The 13155-nt window shown below is 36.5% G+C and overlaps 1 protein-coding gene across 35 annotated transcripts in view; it reads right to left on the bottom strand.

Moving 5' to 3' along the window:
• The window catches only part of PBRM1 (polybromo 1), a 103023-nt gene that overhangs the window by 70672 nt on the left and 19196 nt on the right, over nucleotides 1-13155 (bottom strand). For 27 of the 35 annotated variants that reach the window (XM_070455950.1, XM_070455940.1, XM_070455954.1 and 24 more), the window contains 7 exons: nucleotides 12017-12160; nucleotides 10712-10828; nucleotides 8909-8977; nucleotides 7785-7883; nucleotides 5021-5103; nucleotides 750-845; nucleotides 82-173 (listed from right to left, as the gene is read on the bottom strand). In XM_070455950.1, coding sequence (XP_070312051.1) covers nucleotides 82-173; nucleotides 750-845; nucleotides 5021-5103; nucleotides 7785-7883; nucleotides 8909-8977; nucleotides 10712-10828; nucleotides 12017-12160 — 700 coding nt within the window. Of the gene's footprint in view, nucleotides 1-81; nucleotides 174-749; nucleotides 846-5020; nucleotides 5104-7784; nucleotides 7884-8908; nucleotides 8978-10711; nucleotides 10829-12016; nucleotides 12161-13155 lie in introns of those variants that run through there. The other 8 variants (XM_070455951.1, XM_070455952.1, XM_070455962.1 and 5 more) reach the window with 2 other exon arrangements.

Below are 13155 nucleotides of genomic sequence, written 5' to 3'. Positions count from 1 at the left end.
CCAGATCAAAATAACTGCAATTTTCCTTAAGCAGAAGGATGCACTGCGATGGCACTTAACTAGTCACAACTTAATGCCTACCAGCTAAAGCAGCGTCCTCTTCACTTTCTGAGCCATACTGGAGTGCCATGGTAATTGCTGATAAACGACCCCCTTGGACTGCTCTTTTATTACTACAAGAAAAAAACAAGCAATTAGAAGGCAGGGAACGATATAATAATTTGGTTCCTTTATAGGAAATAGGAACTGTTAACAAGGCATTCACATCAAAGAGTTTCTGTTTAGCTGCCTCCTCAATTTACTTTGTACTTTTTATATTCCCCACAATCAGTCTTAACCAAGAAGACTAAATTTTTTCTTTCAGAAAAGAGATAGAAAGCCCTTAAAGCAGGCTACTTGGAGCACTACTCCTTTTTTTATGAAAAATAAAGATTCATTCATAATTGCTGGTTAATTCTAAAGATGCTCATATTTTACAATGAAAATAAAATCTAATATGAACACAAACTCTTTCAATATTTTACGACACATTTTACTGGTAATTTTAAACATTACCTGACAATTTCTGCTTACGCATTTCTCAGACATGAAGTCAGGCCTACTATACTTTTTAAGTAAGATATCTGAAAACAAAGTTCCATAAAATAAGCTAACTATACTCAAAGACATTACTTCAAGATAGTCATCAAGAAAATGCTAGCATGCTTATCCTCATAAACATGGGTCAGCTCTCAGACACTCTCTCTCACCGGTAATACTTGCTAGTGGGATTTCTCTCTTCACCAAGGCTGCCTTTACTGTGCGAAGGACCTGTCAGCCTGGCTGCTGCCAAATTTGATGAAGTCCTATCCAGAGACAAGGTTAAAAAAAACTCAGAAAACTAACAGCTGAAATCATAATGCTGGAGAAACAAAAAGAAAACAACCATTTTCTTTTTCCTTTCTTAAAAAAAGATGCACTCTGGGACTACCCTGGCGGTCCAATGGTTGACTCAGCGTTTCCACTGCAGGGGGCGAAGGTTCCATCTCTGGTTGGGGGAACTAAGATTCCACATGCCACAGGGCATGGCAGTGAGTGGAAGAGGGAAGATTCAAATATTGCCGAGCCTCTACTATGCAGGAGTCTTTGCTCCAAAATCTGGGATTCTGCTACAAACAATAAAAGATGGAGAGGGTGGAGAAAAGGGAACCCTCTTACACTGTTGGTGGGAATGCAAACTAGCACAGTCACTATGGAGAACAGTGTGGAGATTCCTTAAAAAACTGGAAGTAGAACAGCCATATGACCCAGCAATCCCACTGCTGGGCAAACACACCAAGGAAACCAAAATAGAAAGAGACACATGTACCCCAATGTTCACTGCAGCACTGCTTACAACAGCTAGGAAGGATATGGAAGCAACCTAAATGTCCATTGGCAGACGAATACGTAAGGAAGCTGTGTACATATACACAATGGAATATTACTCAGCCATTAAAAAGAACACATTTGAGTCAGTTCTAATGAGGTGCATGAAACTAGAGCCTATTATACAGAGTGAAGTAAGCCATAAAGGAAACACCAATACAGCATATTAACACATATATATGGAATTTAGAAAGACAGTAATGACGACCCTATATGCAAGACAGCAAAAGAGACACAGGTGTAAAGAACAGACTTTTAGACTATGTGGGAGAAGGTGAGGGTGGGACGATATGAGAGAACAGCACTGAAACATGTATATTACCATATGTAAAATAGATGACCCGTGCAAATTCAATGCATGAAGCAGGGCACCCAAAGCGGGTGGCTCTGGGACAACCCAGAGGGAGGGGGTAGGGAGAGTGGCAGAAGCGGGGTTCAGGATGGCGGGACACATGTACACCCATGGCTGATTCATGTCGATGTACAGCAAAAACCACCACAATATGGTAAAGTAATTAGCCTCCAATTAAAATAAATTAATTAATTTTAAAAAATTATGCTTATAGAGGTTGCCAATGATCAGATGTTAAGTTAGAATATGTTGGCATAAGGGCATTTTTCAACTACTGATATGGAAAAACTTGTTTCTGTTGAATTAAAAAAATTGAAGAGCAAAATCTGGGACTCTGAGCAAAAAAAAAATAAACCAGGTCTAATCCCAGACAGTTTATAGTTAGTGCAGTGACCAGAAGATCTAGAAACATAGCAAATGTCAAAGTCAGAAAAAAGTTACAAAAGCAGCCATTCAATCTTTCCATTTCAGGTAGAAGCAAATGGAATCCTAGAAGTAAAACGTGTTCAAAGTCACAGTCCCAGCACAATATAAGCTAGAATCTCCTGACATCTGGCTAAATACTCTTACAGTAAAAATACATATATCCTACTATATAGATGCAAATACCACAATAGTATAATAAGCATACCTTGTTTTATCATGCTTTGTTTTATTAAACATCACATATACTGCATTTTTTCCTTTTACAAACTAAAGGTTTGTGGCAACCCTAAGTCAAGCAAGTCTGAGCACCATTTTTCCAAAGGCATTTGCTCACTTTGCATCTCTGTGCCACGTTTTGGTAGTTCTTGCAATTATTTCAAGCCTTTTCATTATTATTATACTTGTTGTGGTGATCTCTAATGCTATCACTGTAAATACTTCGGGGAACCATGATCCATGCCCATGTAAGACAGTGAACTTAATAAAAGTTGTGTGTGTTCTGACTGCTCCACCAACCAGCTGTTTCCCCATCTTTTTCCTTTCTCCTCACTCTCCCTATTTTCTCATACACAAGAATACTGAAAGTAGGTCAAATAATAACCCTACACTGGCCTCTAAGCATTCAAGGGAAAGGAAGAGTTGTACTTTTTTTCCAGTTTCAAGCAAAAGCTACAAATGGTTAAGCTCAGTGAGGAAGCCATGTTGAAAGCTGAGATCAGCCAGAAACTAGGCCTCTTGCACCAGTTAGCCAAGTCACAAAAGCAAAGGAAAAGTTCTTGAAGGAAACTAAAAGTACTACTCCAGCAAACACAGAAATGATAACACAGTAAGACAGCCTTATTGCTGGTAAGAAGAAACTGTTAGTGGTCTGGACAGAAGGTCAAACCAACCACAACAATCCCATAAGCCAATGCATAATCCAGAGCAAGGCCCTAACTCTCTTCAATTTGATGAAGGCTGAGAGAGTTAAGGTATGGAATAAAAGTCTGAAGCTAGCAGAGACTGGTTCACGAGGTTTAAGGAAAGAAGTCTTCTCTATAAAATAAAAGTGCAAGGTGAAGCAGCCAGTGCTGATAAAAAAGCAGCAGCAAGTATGTTTTCAATGTAGATAAAATATACTTATCATGGAAGAAGAATCCAAGGCTTTCACAACTAGAGAGGAGAAGTCAGTGCCCAGCTTCAAATTTTCAAAGGACAGGCTGACTCTCTTGATAGGGCTAATGTAGCTGGTGACTTAAAAGCTGAAACCAGTGCTCATTTTACTATGCTGAAAAATCCTAGGGCCCTTAAGAATTATGACAAATAGACTCTGCTTGTGCTCAACAAATGGAACAAAGCCTGGAAGACAGCGCATCTGTTTACAACATGGTTTACTGAATATTTTAAGCCTGATGTTGAGACCTACTGCTCAGACAAAAACATTTTCAAAACAGTACTGCTCACTGAAAATGCACATGGTCACCCAAGAGCTCTGACAGAGATGTACAAGATTAATGTTGTTTTCATGCCTAGAGACACAACATCCATTGTGCAGCCCATGGACCGAAGAGAAATTTCAATTTTTAAGTCTTATTATTGAAGAAATACATTTTGTAAGGCTAAAGATGCTGTGGATAGTGATTCCTTTGGTGGATCTGGGAAAATTCAACTGAAAATTTTCTGGAAAGGATTCTGGAGAGGACTGTTATTCTAGATGTCTTTAAGAATATTTGTGATTCATGGAAAGAACATGAACATCAACAGGAACCTAGAAGAAATGGATTTCAACCCTCATGGGTTACTTTGAAGGGTTTAAGACTTCAGTGGAGGAAATAACAGCAGATGGGATAGAAACAGTAAGAAAACTAGAATTAAAAATAGAGCCTGAAGATATGACTGAACTGCTACAAACTCATGATAAAACTTTTAACATTGAGGAGTTACTTTGTATGGATGAGCAAACAAAGTAGTTTCCTGAGATGGAATCTACTCCTGTGAAAATGGTGTGAAGACTGTTGAAACAGCAACAAAAGATTGAGAATATTACATAAACCTAGTTGATAAAGCAGCATCAAGATTTGACAGGACTGATTCCAATCTTGAAAGAAGTTCTCCTATGGTTAAAACATTATCTAACAGCATCTCATGCTATAGACAAATTATTAGTGAAAAGAAGAGTGAACTGATGTGGGAAACATCACTGTTGTCTTATTTTAAGGAGCTGGCACAGCCACCTCAATTTTCAGCAACTACCACCCTGATCAGTCAGCAGCCATCAACAGAAGCAAGACCCTTCACCAGCAAAAAAGATTACAACTTGCTGAAGGCTCAGATGATGGCCAGCATTTTTAAGCAATACAGTCTTTTTAAATTAAGGTATATACACAGCTTTTTTAGATCTAATGCTACTGCATACTTAACTACAGTATAGTGTGAACATAGCTTTCATATGCATGGGGAAACCAAAAAACTTGGGTGACTCACTTCAGTGTGATATTCGCTTTACTGCAGTAGTCTAGAAATGAACCCACAGTATCTCCAAGTTTTGCCTATATATACACGTATTATACATAATATGCATTATACGAATATGATATACAAATATTTATATACATATTTGTACAAGGCAAAAAAGTACACAGTGGTGTTAAATCTTAAAATTTCTTTTTAAATAAAGCCCTTCAGCTGCAATGAAGGGACTGATTAAGAGTTATTTAACCCTATTCTCTTCAGAATCATATTAGCAACTGTAAATATCACCTTGAAATGCAACATCTTGTTTTCCACTATACTAATTTCACTAGCTATTTTGACAAATAATAAAGGCACAAGAACTTTAAATATTTTTTAACCTACCTCATTCGAAGGCTTGACTTCGTCATTTCATGTTCAATTTCTGCCTTTTTCATATAAAATATTTTTTTAATAGAATTTGCATCCTGTTAAGATAAAATTACTTGGCTTAGAAAAAGTATAGAAAAAAAACGGGCAGTTTAAAATGCCCTCCATCATGTACTGGGCACTTTCTATGGCACTCCTTGCATGTGGAGTAGCCTTCCATCCAACAAGCAGACAGCTGCTTCCTCTAACCTTTCCACAAGCTTTCCAAAACCTCTCCATAATTAAATACAAGTTGAGAAGCCTCTCAGCTCTTCCACAATTAGTCAGCTAAAAGATAAAGATCTAATGTTGAACAGGGAAAAATAGGGGTGAGAATACAATGGACTCTACCTGTGTACACTAACCTAAAAGTTGAAACAAAAGTATACTTCTAAGACTAAAGACTAGGCACATTAATTTTGGATGGATATACCTGCTTAACTTAATAGCATATATCAAATTCAAAGTTTCCCTTCACTCCAAAATTTAGTTTAAGACCATTAATCAGACCAAAAAGCAAAACTCTTAACTGCGTCAACAACTGGTACTACACTACTCAAATGTCTTATCAAGGATTAACAACACAAGGACTTAATTCTTCATTTTCACTCAAAGTTCCTTAAAAGATGCAAGATAAAAGTGAAAATTAACTACCAAAAGCAACTAAGTGAGTCAGCATTCCGTAAATCTAAGTGACTTTATTCCCAAAAGATTTTCTGAGCACCCTTTGCTAAGTTTCCAGTGATAAATTATTAATTTGAGAAATTTCTACAAGCAACAGTTCATTTTGTAGAAGGACTACAAAACTTCTAGGAGAGAACTGCAAAGCAATGAAAGTCATTTCACATTGTATACTATATAGACTGACTTTTATATCACTGAGGTTTAAATGAAGGGACTATATCAATATTTAACTACAAAGTGGACCAAAAATTAATCTTGTGTGGAACAAAAAGAAACATAGATGAATGGATTAGAACCAAGGATCTACAGTCAACTGATTTTCAACAGGGTTGCCAGGACAATTCAACAGGGAAAGAATAGTCTTTTTAACATAAGGCACTGGATGAATGTGGACTCCAACCTCACACCTACCTCGCGTATATAAAAATTAATTCAAAATGGCTCAAAAATCTAAATGTAAATGCTTGAACAATAAAATTCTTAGAAGAAAACACAGGTATAAATCTTTGCAGCCTTAGATTAGGTAATCGTTTCTTAGGTAAGACAATAAAAGCACAAGAAATCTAAGAAAAAACAAGACAAATTGGGCTTATCAAAATTAAAAACTTAATTAAAATTGAGAAGCTTTTCCTTGGGCGTGGGGGGATGGGGTGGGGGAATGGGGTGAGGTGGGGTAGGGGGTCCTGCAGCAGACAACATGTGGGATCTTAGTTTCCCAACCAGAGACTGAAACCCCTGCAGTGGAAGTTCAGTGTCCTAATCACTGGACTGCCAAGGAATTCCCAAAATTAGAACTTTTGTTTGTCAAAGGATATTATCATGAAAACAAAAACACAGTATATAGAATGGGAGAAAATATTTGTTAATCATATGTCAAGTCTATTGTTTATATGATAAAAAGAACTGTAACAATTCAACAATAAAAAGACAGTTAACCCAAGTTAAAAGGGGTGCTAAAAACCAGAAAATTTTTTTTCAAAGTGTAAGAAAGGCCAATATGCACATGAATAGATGTTCAACATCACTAATCATTAGAAAATGCTAATCAGGGGATTCCCTGGTGGCCGAGTGGTTAGGATTCCGGGTTGTCACTGTGGTAGCCCCAAGTTCAGTGGCCACTGGGGGAACTACAATCATGGGGCAGTGGCCAGGAAAAAAAAAGCTAATCAAAACCATAATGAGATACTACTTCATACTTACTAGAAATAAAACAAAACCAAAAACAGAAACAAGTATTGGTGAGGATGTGGAGAAATTACACTTGCACACTGCTAGTGGGAATATAGGTGCAGTGGCTTTAAGAACAATTTAAAAACAATTTTAACCTCAAAAAAGTTAAAAATACAGTTTACCATCTGGCCCAGCAATTTCATTCCAACGTATGTATTCAATAAAAATGAAAATACATGTGCATATAAAAACTTATACATGAATGTTCACAGCAGCATTATTTATAATAGCCCAAAAGTGGAAGCAACTTAAATGCCTAGCAATTGATGAATGAGTGACTAAAACATGATATATAGATTTAACTGAATACTATTTGGGAATAAAAAGACATACATGATACAAAATGAACACCCTGAAAACATGATGCTAAGTGAAAGAAGCCAGTCACAAAAGACTACAAATTGTAAGATTCCATTTATATGAAATGTTGAAAACAGGTAAATGCACAGAGATAGAAAATAGACTGGAGATTAGGCAGACTGGGAGGAAATGGAGAGTAATTGTTAATTCACTGTGGTGCTGGCTACACAATTCAGTGTGGTGCTGGCTACACAATTCAGTGTGGTGCTGGCTACACAATTCAGTGAATATACTAAAAGTCATTAAATGGCTAATTCATTTCAATGTATAACAAAAACTACTGTAATGATGTAAAGTAATTAGCCTAAAAAAAAAAAAAAAAAAGAAAAATTCAGTGCAAAAAAAAAAAAAAAGTCATTGAATTACACACTTTGGGTAAAATGTATGGTATGTGGTTCTTATACAAAAATATTGGCTCTAAATTAAAATCTGTATTCTTATCAATGAAAGCAACAACAAAACTAACCTTGAATACCTGAGAACCAGGCTCATTGTAAGTTTTGGCGTTTTTTGCTAGGAGATCTATATCTTTGGCCATTGCATGAATACTCTTGTAGCTTCCATTCTATAGTAAACAATAAAATATAGCAGTTCCTCTTAAAGACAGTTAAGCAACATAACCTTAAAAAAAATCTTCATGTATTTTTAAACTCTCTCCATATTCTAAGACTTTATTGGAAAGTACATATATGAACAATACATAAAGCCATCTTCTCTTTTATAGACTATTACTACTATCCATTTACAAAGAAGTTTTTGAGATAGGTATCAAAACCAGAGCTACATTATTCTCATAAAAACAACTTATACTTTTTTAAAAAAATCAGATAAGGTAAAAGTTGTTTTATTTATCAAATATACAGTGGTTACTCTGTGCCAACCACTGTTCTAAATGTTTCATGAAAACTTAATCATTAAAGAGTACAGACTTTGGAGTCAGACTCTCTGGATTCAAATCCTAATCCTTAAAAAAAAAAATCCTACCTCTTCTCATTAGTTGATGACTCAGGCAAGTGACTTACCATCTCTGTTTTAGTTTCCTTATCTGTAAATAACAGTATCTTCCTCACAGAGGTGTTACAAGAATTAACTAGCTAACACATAGCAATTCTATCTATTACTGCTGAAGACACAGGAAGGGGGACACAAAAAGAGAACAAAGCATTTTCACTAACCTTACACTTTTAATGTTTGTTGTAGGTAACTTTTACTCTGAAATATCCTAAGACTATTTGGAAGCCAATAAAAATAAACAACAAACCTCTCATGACAATATACCTTTCACAATTGAAAATGTCCATGACCAATGTGCTTTAATTTCTGTCCTGAGAGCAAAACTTACTAAAACTATAAAACACTCAAGTCAACGAAAATTTTGCTTTCCTTCCTACAGAAAAAATGCAAAAGGGATGCTATGCTGATTCCTCCAAAGCTATACTCAGTAACACCTCTAATTTGTTTACAGTATATTGCTATTAATAGTAACTACTTACAGTAACACCTGCTTCTGTTTTCTTTAAAGGGCCTAAAAAATGACCATTGGCCAATCTGCCCTAAACCACATATTTCTACATATGGTCACTTTCGTACCTGTATCCTCTGGGCAATGGTCTTGAGATCTATAGGCTCCTTAATAATTGCATAATAGTCTGGATATTGCTGAAAAACAAAACCCAGCATGCTTAATAAGTCAAAGTATCCAGCTAATGAGAAAACAAGGAAGTACACTGATCATCTGTTAATCAATTGAGCAGCTTTTGAGATAAAGGCTAAAGACACAGTTGTACAGCATATTTTTTTTATACTTGAAGCAGAAATCATTTGATTTTTACAAGCTTCATGAGATACCCAAGAGCATGGCTGTAGGACTTTACAGTTAGTATTTGGTTATGTAACTAATACACCACAATTTAACGTTTCTAAATTTCCTAAATCTACAGATCACACGATTTTATGTTTAAGATCCCAAGATATCTATGTGGGGAAATGAAGCAGAAGGTTTTCAAAGAGTTTATTATAAGCTCTTTTAATTCAGTAATCTATAACACAATTATATCTTATTTCATATGAAATACTAAGGACCTATAAGAAGTCAGGGTGCAAAATTGTTTAGGTGTTAAGTCGTGTCTGACTTACTGTGAACTGTCATATTGTTTTTCTTTTCTTAACATTTTAAACATATGACTGATATAACCAGGATATTTTTCTAAGCAGATTCACACTTCAGACAGCAGTGTTCAGATACACTTCATTTCTAATGTCATAATTGTCCTACAACTAGTGTTGCTGATGACTGATGGGTAAAGCTGCACACCACCTGTCAGTCAACAAACACTTCTTGCAAGCCTCTGACATGCTGGGTTCCAACTACATGACAAAAGAAAATATGTCAGAGTCTTCACCCTTAAGAAATTCAGTCCTTGTCCTTAAAGAGAAAACGCTCACAATGAGTTACAGTGGAGTACTTCTAAAAGTATGTAAAGTATAGTGAAGTACTTCTGAAAGTACATCCTTATCTAGAAATACAAGAATGTGAAGGTCATAGAAATTTTTGCAGTTCCAAAAGCTAAACTGGAACATCAGCTACGTTAATTGCTCTTTGGGTGTGAAGACACATGGGGCTCTAACACTTTTAAAGGGTTCCACTGGTCTAGAAAACCTCTTCCACGTTGGGGTAGAAGAATACTCATCAGGAAGAACTTAATTATCTTCCTCTCATTCTGATTCTTGAGCAGAGAATGTTTCTTCTCTTTTATAAATAAAAGGTTTAATTTAGGTGCTTATTTTATCATTTAAGAATCACGAATCTTAGAAACAAACCTACAACGTGGATAAATCGTGAAGATACTAGGCTAAGTGAAATAAGCCAGACACAAACAAACAAATACTGTACGATTCCTCTTAAATGAGGTACTTCGTGTAGTCAAATTCAGAGAAGCAGAACTATGGTTTCCAGGAACTGGCAGGAGGGAAAAGTAGGGAGTTCCTGTTTAATAGGCAGGAAGATGAAGAAGTTCTGGAAAGAAATGGTAGAGACAGCTGCACAATAATATGAATGCACTTAATGCCACTGAACTTTATACTTAAATTGGTTTAAAGGTAAATCTTAGATTATTGCATATTTTACGACCACAAAAATGAAAACCAAACAAAAAGAATTCCCAATCATAAAACCAAAAACACACGCAAAAAACCCATAACCTTTTCCTGAAGTAAAATGACAGAACACATCCTATGTGCTTACTGCTGAGGCCATGAGGAGGATTTCTCGGTTGCCTCTAATGCCTTCCATTACCCTTACTCTATTTACTAAGAAGTTACAGAATTTCTGAAGTACTTAAAAAAGAACAAAATCAACATTTTAATCCACTTGTCTTTAACTGCATCACTTACCACTTTAGAAGGCAGCTTCTGAAAAAGTTCACTAATGAGACGTCCTGATGGATTTGTGGCTACAACTATGGCTTCAAGAAGCTGCTCCAGGATCTCCTTCAAGTAACCTGGAGAAGACTGGGAGTACGGGGGTATGAGGAATGAGAGAAGAAAGGAATAAGAAAAATCATAAAGTGAATGCTGATATTAAACAGCATTTTAAAGCCAATTCAAAAGAGCAACTTCTAAACAATACTTATATTAAGTACAATTTTCAAGAATACCACACTCTAGACTCACAATAAATATTCAACATCCAAGACAAGTGATTAGCTGAGACTCCCCAACCACATAGCTTAGAGAAGAATCAATGTAACACTGATGAAAGCAGACTAGAACACTCATATTTAAGTCATTTACTTACTAGTTAAAATATAACACCAGAGTTAGCTTCAAAGAGGAGAATTATGTCCTACAGCCAAGATTCCTCTCCTCCTAGCCCAACCAATTACTCTGGAAATGTGTTGCAAATGACAAAGGCAGCAGGGTGTATGAATACATTCACAAAACTTATTATCTGGATGTCTTACTATTTAAAGTTGCAGAAGAGAGATGCAATTCCTTTTACTGTTCTTTTTCCTCTTTTTAAACATGTGTGCTCATTCAGCAAGTATTTTTTCAGTCCCTACATGTCAGGCAGAGTCTAGATGTCTAAACAGGTGAACAAGGTGATAGCTTTTTGGAGCTATCATTCTACTTGAGGAAGACAGAAAGTAAACACATATACTAATACTAAACACTTATTTCACATACAGTGATAAAAACCGAAGATCACACAACAGCGTGATATGATGATGGGAAAGGAGGAGCAGAGAGCAAACAATCTGATAAAGTGGTTAGGAAAGTCTCCCAGTTTACATTAAGTGATGTTAGAATAATGCAAAAGAGATAGTCACAGGCAGAGCCCAAGGAAGCAGAAGTACGAGCAACTGCAAAATTCCAGAGGCAAGCAGACACTTGACATGTTCTAGGAACAGAAGCCAACCTAACCCACAAAACTATTCCTAAGATGATTCCATCAACTTAGCAACTTTCAATCACAACACAGCCTGCATTTACATAATACGTCAATCTAACAACACTGGATGTCCTAGGATCCCTTGTAATTGAAGTGGGGCTCTCTGGCTGTGTGTCTGTTTACCCTTCCAGTTACCAACACAACTGCATAGAAAGCCTAGCTGCCACAGTGGCCATAAGAAATCACAAGCAGGGGCCTTGTCAATCTCCCTACAGCTGATCCATCACCCATTCCGGTGGCACACATACTCCTTCCGTCACTGTGCCTTGACCATCTTGCCCGTCTTCATCATCATCTTCGTCATCTGCTTCTCCTTTCTGAACAAACTCATTTCTTGTTCGAAGGTACAAATCCCAGAGTTTGCAAGCAGCTTTATATTCAGGAGAATCTGGCTGTACATTAGCAAAGAGAAGAGGAAAAGATATCACTTAGCATTTTATTAGAAATCAGTGACTATTTTTAAAGCATCCTGTTCCAACAGACTGCTATGCTAAGATATAACTTTGAAAACTATCACAAATTTTAAAATTCTTGTAAGTAAATGATGCATGGGCCTCAATTCTCTTCTGGAGAGCTAAGTGTATGTTTTAAAGTCATTCTGAAATCAAATCATTTTGTTAATTCTATTTATGTCCTATCTCATTACAGAAAGCCTTGAAGAAGATAAATAATTTGCTAAATTAAGGGTAATTATTACTAATACACTTTGCATGAACATTTCATGCAAAGATGGGCTCAATAAAGGACAGAAATGGTATGAATCTAACAGAAGCAGAAGATATTAAGAAGAGGTGGCAAGAATACACAGAAGAACTGTACAAAAAAGATCTTCACCACCCAAATAATCACAATAGTGTGATCACTCACCTAGAGCCAGACATCCTGGAATGTGAAGTCAAGTGAGCCTTAGGAAGCATCACTACAAACAAAGCTAGTGGAGGTGATGGAATTCCAGTTGAGCTATTTCAAATCCTAAAAGATGATGCTGTGAAAGTGCTGCACTCAATATGCCAGCAAATTTGGAAAACTCAGCAGTGGCCACAGGACTGAAAAAGGTCAGTTTTCATTCCAATCCCAAAGAAAGGCAATGCCAAAGAATGTTCAAACTACCGCACAATTGCACTCATCTCACACACTAGCAAAGTAATGCTCAAAATTCTCCAAGCCAGGCTTCAGCAATACGTGAACTGTGAACTTCCAGATGTTCAAGCTGGTTTTAGAAAAGGCAGAGGAACCAGAGATCAAATTGCCAACATCCGCTGGATCACGAAAAAAGCAACAGAGTTCCAGAAAAACATCTATCTCTGCTTTATTGACTATGCCAAAGCCTTTGACTGTGTGGATCACAATAAACTATGGAAAATTCTGAAAGAGATGGTAACACCAG

This window comes from Odocoileus virginianus, chromosome 26 (assembly GCF_023699985.2).
Source record: "Odocoileus virginianus isolate 20LAN1187 ecotype Illinois chromosome 26, Ovbor_1.2, whole genome shotgun sequence".
Classification (NCBI taxonomy): domain Eukaryota; kingdom Metazoa; phylum Chordata; class Mammalia; order Artiodactyla; family Cervidae; genus Odocoileus; species Odocoileus virginianus.
The sequence above is the reverse complement of the archived record's forward strand: the minus strand, read 5'-3'. Positions and strand labels throughout refer to the sequence as shown.